Source organism: Monoraphidium neglectum (genome assembly GCF_000611645.1).
Source record: "Monoraphidium neglectum strain SAG 48.87 unplaced genomic scaffold scaffold00204, whole genome shotgun sequence".
Lineage (NCBI taxonomy): Eukaryota > Viridiplantae > Chlorophyta > Chlorophyceae > Sphaeropleales > Selenastraceae > Monoraphidium > Monoraphidium neglectum.
Window position 1 is genome coordinate 15,813 of NW_014013424.1, and position 8,192 is coordinate 24,004.

The window sequence follows — 8,192 nt, forward strand, 5'->3', positions numbered from 1 at the left end:
GCCGCGAGCCCCGCGGACCCGCCGCCGTCGCGCCGTGCGCCGATCGCGGGGTCTTGGACGCCCCACGCCGTACGCAGCAGCTCCGCAGCCCGCCGAACCTGCAACATTTCGAAGGGCAGGTGGGGGAGGGGGCGCGGTTGGGGAGGGCGAGAGGTCCGACAGGCAAGCTCGATGCGTCGGAGGCATCTCGCGCGGCCAACTCAAATGGTGGGCTGGTTAACATCCCTATTGGCAGCCACCCCCGGCTTGCATAGCTTGTAACGCGCGCATGTAGCTTGCGTGCGTGCCGCTTCATATGTGATATCTTGACTGCGCGTCCCAATCATGCACCTTAAAATTATATACAGTACTCACCAGGTCATGGTTGTGCGCTGCAACCGCCTCCAGGCCTCCGAGCCGCTCCAGCGCAGCCAGGCACGCCGGCACGCACAGCCACGCCGTCGGGTCGGCGGTGCCCGCCCACAGAAATTCGGCCCTGAAGCCGAGGCCGTAGCCATGAGACGTGGCCAGGGGCGCGAGGGACGGCTGGCGGGCGCGAGCAGCCCACAGGAACGCGCAGCCCTTGGGGCTGCAGCTGCGGGGTAGGAACGTGCATGAGGGTGTGTGTGCGTGTGGGGGGGATGCGCGCGCGTGTGTGTGTGTGTGTGAGCGCATGTGCGTGTGTGTATGTGTGTGCGAGTGTGTTGGCAGAGGTGGGAGAGGGCTGAAGCACTGAGTAAAGGGGTGGAAGTGCTGCGAAAGCAGGAGCGCTGCGGCCGGTCCAGGGCGGCCCGTCTGCCAGTCGCAGCCCGGGGCTTCGAGTGCTGGCGCGGCAGCCGTCATGCCACGCAGCAGCCTCCACTCAATCAACGGGTCTCCACCGACCCACTGCCTGGTTTCTGGACCACATGACAGGTTCAGGCAAGTGCCCCCGGGGCCGGCGCCGCTCACAGCCACTTGTGTGCATTGCTGACGTAGTAATCGCAGCCCAGCGACGGCACGTCCAGCCTGGCAAAGGCCCCCAGGGCGTGCGCGCCGTCCACCATTACGGGGACGCCCTCCGCCCTGGGGGTGGGTTTGGGGGTGGGTTTTGGGATTGGATCGGGGCGGCTGTGGGCGGGGTCCAAGTGGGTCTAAGGGGGATGCCAGATTGCTGAATCAGGGCAGGCACGGTAGTGCGGGAGGCCTGTGTCTGGGGGTGGGCAGGCCGCCACCCACGGGGCTGGGGGTGGCCTGTCGACCCTGAAACCTAAACCCTCAACCCCAAACCCTTCCCAGCAAGGAAAAGGCAGGAAGCATGTAGACTGACAGCAGCCCGCCCAACAGGAGCTCACGCGGTCTGCCGCTTGTGGAAACCCCGCGTGACGACCCAAGGCGTCCCCTCCCCGCGGCCGCTCTTGCGCTCGCCGCGCCACATCAGTCTACGCAGGGTGGCCCCGGCCCCGCAGCCACCGCCGCCCACCTCAGCGCGTCGCAGATGCGCGCGACCGGCATGACCACCGGCGGGAAGCTGACGCAGTGGTCGATCATCGCCAGCCGCACCTTCCCGCCAGCTTTCCTGGCGGCTGCGGCTGCGGCTGCGTAGGCGGCCACGATCGCGTCCTCATCCAATAGGGCGTCCATTGTGAATGAGATATCAACCAGGGACGCCCCCGCGCGGCCGGCTGCGCGCGCGAGAGTGCTGCGGACCTGCGGTCGCCACCGTGCAGAGGGTTGCATACGCACAAGAGAGCCGTGAGCGCCGCTTTGCGTTGCCGATTGGCGTGAATAAGCAGTCCTAGCAGGATGATCACTACGGCCTGACAACTGGGCCGAACAGCGGGCGCGCGCACACCCGCGAAAAAAGCAAGCACGCGTCAGCGCGCGCCCCCTCACAGCGGGGTACGTCGTGTTGGCCATCAGCAGCAGGTCGCCCCGCTGCAGCTGCAGCGAGTTTACCACTGCGTTGACCCCGCTCGTGGCGTTGACAATGGGCACCACGTCGCGCCAGTCGGCGCCCACAAAAGGGGCCAGCTGCGGTGGTTGCGCCGGGCAATTGTGGAACGGGGGGGTGCTGAGTGAGCATGTAATAGTGCCCGATCAGGCAGGCCGGAACTGAGTTTGTCGCTGTAAGCTGGCATTGCGTCTGTAGCTCCAGGCAGAAAGGTGCGAGGGGCCAGGGAGCACTGACCCCCCAGCGACCCATGGTTGGCTGGCGCTGCCGGCCCAAGTCACTGTCTCTGCACTCACGAGGGCCGCCGCGCGCGCCACGCCTACAAGACACATGCGGGGCGGCAGCAAAGCACAGGAAATGGTGAGGGTGCCGAGGCGCCGACGAGTTGGCCATACAGCAGGGCAGTGCCCTGGCTCGCGCTGCTGTCCCGTGAAGTCGAAGGCACCTCAAGGCAACGCGCCATGAGCTGCGCTGCGCAGTGCTGCGCTGTCGTCGTGCTGCTCCCAACAACGCAAGGCAGCTCAATTCCGCTCAAACAGTCTACATGCTCCATCCGACCTGGGTCTTTGCAGGCATAATTGCAGGTCAAGGGAAGCCGCCCTGCGAACCGCCCCCGCACCATCCAGGGCTGTGCCCTCCATAAACATAACGGGCTGCTCCTCCATCCTGTCGCGGTACCAGCCCTGGGCCTCCATGGCAAGCCTGCAGGGGCGGCGCGGCACGAGCCAGGCTTGCAGCTGTCGGGGCGGCGGCCTCACTGAAAGCTTGACAGGGGTGCAGCAGGTGCGCTTTGAGAGCGCCCTCGCACGCGCCTATGCATAACTTGTGTTGATATTTCTGCAGCGCGCTCGGCTGCCAGCTTGGCGTGCGTGGTGGCTCCCTGAATTTTCACAATCACGATTGCTGCTGAGCGTTCGCGGAAAGCACCAGCAGAACAAGACCCTTGAGCCCGAAGTTGAACCCTCAACCCCTGAAAACTGTTGGGATGCAGCGACTCACTTGAAGGTGGCCCCATAGGAGCCGTGGTTCAGGTAGGCCCATCCGGGGTCCAGGGTGAAGAGCTCGGCGGCCCCCGCGCTGCCGGGGGCGCACGCGGCGCCGCCGGCGGTGGCGGCCCTGAAGGCGGCCAGCTGGGGCGGCTCAGGCGCCTCTGTCAACTCCGACGGTTCTGTCTCGGCGATGCGCTTGGCCCACCTAGTGTGTTTGTTGAGATCGGCCGGGTGCTGCGGGTGAGCCGGGGGCCTGCCACGTGATAATCACGTGATAAAATATCCGTGTCTTTGAGCGAGGCAGCCCGCAAAGCCCCCCCTGCGACTTTTGTGCATGCCCCGTCATGGCACGGCGCACGAGCTCGGTGCCCGGGGCAGCTACCTGCCAAAGAGCGGCTATTCCCAACAGTCGTGCTGGGCCGACCCAGCGGTTGGTTTGCATGGAGGGGTGGCAGCAAAACGTGCCCCCTCAAAAAAATCAGAGCAGCGTCTTTACCATGGATTGCTGGGCTTGTACTGGTCTGCAGGGTATATGTGCACCTCCGCCTTGCCCCCTTTGCACGCCACGGACCGTCCATCGGCGCGCCCTGGGATCGCGGTTGGGTTGCAAGTGCACTGGGTGCCGCGGCGATGGTGGCGCGCGGCAAGGGAAACAGTGCCTCGTCCCTTGGGCCTTGCAACTTCTTGGTTGTTCCTGGAGCCGCGCCAGTTGCAAGTGGCCGCCCCAAAACCGCTGCTGACGCAGCGTGCTGACGTGGCATGGACGGCACACATGATTGACAGTCACCCATGCAGGCGTGGCGCACCCGCCAGCCGCCGGATGAGCCGCGGCGCCGCAGCCAGCATTGCTGAGAACCACCACAGAGCAGCGGCGGAGGGCACTGCCACCAGCAGCGCGGCTCTGCCGGCGGAGCTTTTTCTTGACCGTCGCATCTAGTATCTAGTTGTGGGCTGCCTGGGCGTGCAGGCTGAGTTGCTCTGTGCGGATCAGGGTCGCCGTCATCCAGTCAGTGTGCTGGGGGGAGCGGAGGCGGCGGGAAGCGCTGCAAGGGGCGACCGCGCTCAGCAGGGTGCTTTCATGAGCTACTAACATTCAGATTGCACGATAGAGTGACATAAATCACCGAGGCTGCTGCGGAACTAGATACGACGATTTCCCAGAAACGATCTGAGAGCACTTCACTCATTCACTGCGGATCGTTCATGTATGCTATGTTTGGTGTGCATAAGTCGAATTATTCGTGGTCACTGATATCATATGCGCGCGACTGTGGTATTTGGCCGGGTGTGTACAGCGGGTGCCGGGCAGGTGACGCCGGGCGGAGGTCAATGAACTGATGCACCTGCGTGAAGCACCCAGAAGCATGCCTGAGTTGGGGGCAGAGCTCGCTCAGCTTTGGGCCTGAGTTCGATGGTGCACAAGAGCGGCTGCTGCCATGAGCGAAGTCACGCGGGCAGCACCCAGGTACCGCTGTTGTTGGGGGATCTACCGCTTACGACAGTGTTGACCAAACTTTCCGTCACACCGCATGCGCAGTGTCAACTGTCACGTGATTCATCTGATGCGAGCGCCGAACAAGCAGCTGCCTGTTGACTTCAAGCGTGCATTTCTGGGGGGCTCCAGGCACACATGCCCAGAAACGAGCCTCAAGCGCTGCAAATAGCCTGGGCGGCGCAGTCAGCTGGGGGGCATGCATGCCGCGGCTCCGCCTGCCATACGGATGCTGTTAAGAAGGTGGATCGCATGACTGCTACTCATGTTTGCACCTCCTCATCGCATTTGCAACACTCACAAACGCAGCTGGGTAGGCGCGCTCCGCACACGGGGGAAATCCATGAGTTACAGAGTCGGGCAGCATCGATGCACAGAGCTGGCTGGGTAAGAAGGATGAAATGTTCGTCAAAAGGGCGACCGGCAGACTCGCTGCTTGGAAGGTGCATACAGGTGCATGGCTTGAGTTGTTGGATGGGCTGGGGCAAACAGGGTTTTAAGCGGACAAGCATGCAGGCAGGTGCAGGCGAGCAGACGGAAGCGAGCGAGGTTGTTCGTGCGAGAAAGGTACAGGACATGCCAGGAGTTTCCAGGAGCCCAGCACTAGCCATTTGGTGACAATGGCAGAAGCGTTCTTTGCGTGACGGTGGCGGTCGCGTGGTTTTGCCTGTGGCAGCATTGCTGCTGCAAACGAGGGAGAGCTGCATCCTCTGCAAAAAGTCAAACGTTGGTCAATGGGCCTTTTACAGCCCAAAAAGGCTGCCCCGGCAAAGGGTGTGGTGACCTGGGTGCACCAGCTGCGCAAATGAAACAGATGCCTGGAAAATGCAGGGCGCTGCGCGTGTCACATGAGTTGCAGGCTCCAGAAAGAATTCCTAAATTGCTGAAAAGGTGAGGAGTCAGAGCCAGAGCACGTAGGCAGCAGGTCATGGCGCGGCACAAGCGCAGGGCCCACACAATGGCTTCGCAGCCAAGTCGTTCGTGCAAGGCATGGATGCGCGCATGTGTCTGCGCGCTGGGAGACATCCCTGCCGTTGTCTCGTAATTCCTGGGCGGTCTGTCATCCTGCACGACGTGCGCGACCGCCGCTGCTCGGGGGTCATTTTTTGTTGTAGTACGTGGGCGCATACTCTCCCAGGCCCAAGCTGGCCCCCAACCTGAGGCTGAGCACGCGTGTGCACCCGTCAGCGCCCAAGGGGCCGCCGCCTGCCCCAATCAACAGCTCCTGCTGCTCCTGCTCCTGCTCCTGCTCGCCCATGGCGCCCCCCGCCCCCCCGACAAAGCCATTGGCGGCGCTGCCAAAGCCGCCTGGCAGCTGCCCGCCGGCGGGGCCGCCGCGCGGCGGCTCGAACGCATTGAAGAAGGGCAGCTCATCCAGGCCTGAGAAGAGGGGCGGCAGCCGCCCGGCCTCCAGTGCCTCGAACGGCGTCATGAAAAGGTCCTTGCCAGCACCCTGCCTGGCCGCCGGCTGCTGCTGCTGCTGCTGCTGCTGCTGCTGCTGCTGCTGCTGGTACCCGTCGACGGCCCACTGCTGCGCGGGCGTGGCTGGCGGCAGGCGGGGCAGCGGCAGCGGCGGCGGCGCGGCCGGGCCCCACCCGGAGAACGCACCCATGGGGAAGGGGCCGAGCTGCACCGCGTCCGACGCGAACGGCGACGCCGCGCCGCCGGGCAACGCGGCGACGCCGCCAGCAAGCGGCGAGCCCGTGGCGACCGCTGGCAGCGCCCAACCGCCGGGGCTGCCGAGGGGCCCAGGCATGAGATTCAGGCAGAACTCGCTGGCAGGCAGCAGCTGGGGACAGCCTGGAATGGCCCCCAGCATGCCTGCCGCCAGCGCAGCATGCTGCTGCTGCATGGCAAACGCGCCATCGGCAAACATCAGCTGCTGCTCCTCCTGCTCCTGCTGCTGCTGCTGCTGCTGCTGCTGCTGCTGCTGCTGCTGCTGCATCAGCACGGCAACCGAGGGCGACCCCGGCCCCTTGAGGAGGGCCTGGACGGCCCTGGTGGCCTCTGCGGGCGACATGGGCGGGCTCGCCAGCCGGTGCTGCGCCACGGGGGCGTGCCCGCTGGACTCGCTGCTGTGCCGCTGGCGCTTGCTCGCGCTCTTGGGCCGCTCGACATACTTGGGTGTCCCGATCGCACCGGCCGCCGCCGCTGCCGCCGCAACCGCCGCCGCCGCCGCCGCCCCCGCCGCGCGCAGCGTGCGGGGCGTGCCCACCGCTGCAGCGGCGGCGGCGGCGGCAGCTGCCGCGGCCGCGGCGGCCCTGGGCGTTCCCCCCGCCGCGCCCGGCGGCGGCGCCCCAAGCGACGCGAGCGGCAGCGGGGCGCCGCTGCTGTTCAATCCCTCCATCTGCAGGCCCAGGGGGTCCGCCGCGTCCCGCCAGTACACCGCCCAGCCGGGGTGGCCCGGCTCGCGCCACGCCCTCAGCGCCTGCTGCCGCAGCTCAGGCATGAGCTCGAGTTCATCAGGCGCGAGGTGGCCGAGCCGCTTGACCACGTCGCCGCCGCCGCCGCCACGGGCGACAAACGCGATCGGCTGGTCGGTGATGAGAGCGCCGCGGCGGGCGGCAAACAGCAGGCCGCCGGCGGCGGCGGGGCCGGGCGGCCACCAGACGCGCGGGCGGAAGTCCGGCGCGACGGCGCCGAGCGCGTGGTCGCACACCGCGTCCCATTTGTCTGGGGAAAGCTTGAGCAGGTGGCGGACCTGGTGAGGGCCAGGGCGGGGTGTGTGAGTGTGTGCTGGTGGTAGTGCAGGATTAATTTCCTGCTGCTGGTCTATCCTGGGGCAGGGGCCAAGGGCCTGCGGCTGCTTGATACGACCGACCCCTCCCCCAGAAGACACACGGAATCACCTGGGAAACTTGGTCCGAAGACCTACATACAGCTGGCGGCCCGCAAGCTTGGGCGGACTGCGTGCCCCGGACGTGCGCGCACCCTTATCAAGCGCGCGTGCGCGCACACACACACACACACACACACACACACACACACATACATACACACCGCCACACCAAGCCCCCACTCAAAGCTCCTAATCACTGCCCTGTGCCCCGCCCCACCGACAGCACACCTTGTTGCGCAGCTCAGTGCTCTCTCCCGCGGCGTCCACCAGCCGCTGGAACTGGCCTATGGTCTCTATTGGGCACGCGACGCCCTCTGGGAGCCGAAAGTCCATATTCTCCTCGTCCGCGGCCTGCGGCAAGCCGGCGGACGCCGGCGGAATAACGGCCGGGGGGTTTGTCGTTGCGGGGTTAATGCGGGATGCCAGCGAAAACACGAGTCGCATGGGCTGGTGGGCGGGCCACAGGCAGCCAGCAAGGTGTGCGTGACACTGCCCTGATCAGGGGCTTGGGGCAGTCACAGGCGCGCTGTCGCCCCACGGCTGTCATGCGTGCGCAAGCGGAGGGGGGTTGGGCTGCGCCGTTGCGGGGGCGTGAAACCCCTGCTTGCCGCTCCTCCCTACTGCGGCACTCAAAGGTAGAATGAGGAGCCGTCGTTCCTCATTCTACCTCTCCCCGCTTCATACTGCCTCCCAGCGCGTCACACCCAACGTCCCCAACAAACCATGATGTGGATGTGTGCTAAAGCGCGCTTAATGCGATCCTGCCCCTCTTGTGAGGACCCTGGGTCGCGAGCCTCCTGGGGCCGCGCCGGCGGCCTTCGAGGAGGGTTGAGGCCCCTGTGCGCACCCTCGTGAGGTCCATGAGCTTCTCCACTGTTGCCTTCCCTATGTGCACCAGCTTGCTGACGTGGTCCGTGACGCAGGGGATGTCGCTCTGAGCGCCGGCAGGCGGGGCCGGGG

The 8,192-nt window shown here is 65.8% G+C and overlaps 2 protein-coding genes across 2 annotated transcripts in view; both read right to left on the reverse strand.

Annotated features, from left to right (window-relative positions):
* MNEG_1920 (isopenicillin-N epimerase) overlaps positions 1-3,747 on the reverse strand; it is a gene marked incomplete at both ends in the record, with an annotated part of 4,596 nt that extends 849 nt beyond the window's left edge. Inside the window, 9 exons of the mRNA XM_014049604.1 lie at positions 355-574; positions 931-1,044; positions 1,442-1,668; positions 1,855-1,992; positions 2,209-2,231; positions 2,532-2,614; positions 2,912-3,106; positions 3,398-3,488; positions 3,708-3,747. Coding sequence (XP_013905058.1) covers positions 355-574; positions 931-1,044; positions 1,442-1,668; positions 1,855-1,992; positions 2,209-2,231; positions 2,532-2,614; positions 2,912-3,106; positions 3,398-3,488; positions 3,708-3,747 — 1,131 coding nt within the window. The remainder of the gene's footprint in view (positions 1-354; positions 575-930; positions 1,045-1,441; positions 1,669-1,854; positions 1,993-2,208; positions 2,232-2,531; positions 2,615-2,911; positions 3,107-3,397; positions 3,489-3,707) is intronic.
* A 1,745-nt stretch (positions 3,748-5,492) lies between these two features.
* MNEG_1921 (hypothetical protein) overlaps positions 5,493-8,192 on the reverse strand; it is a gene marked incomplete at both ends in the record, with an annotated part of 5,959 nt that continues 3,259 nt past the window's right edge. Inside the window, 3 exons of the mRNA XM_014049605.1 lie at positions 5,493-7,094; positions 7,461-7,583; positions 8,080-8,166. Coding sequence (XP_013905059.1) covers positions 5,493-7,094; positions 7,461-7,583; positions 8,080-8,166 — 1,812 coding nt within the window. The remainder of the gene's footprint in view (positions 7,095-7,460; positions 7,584-8,079; positions 8,167-8,192) is intronic.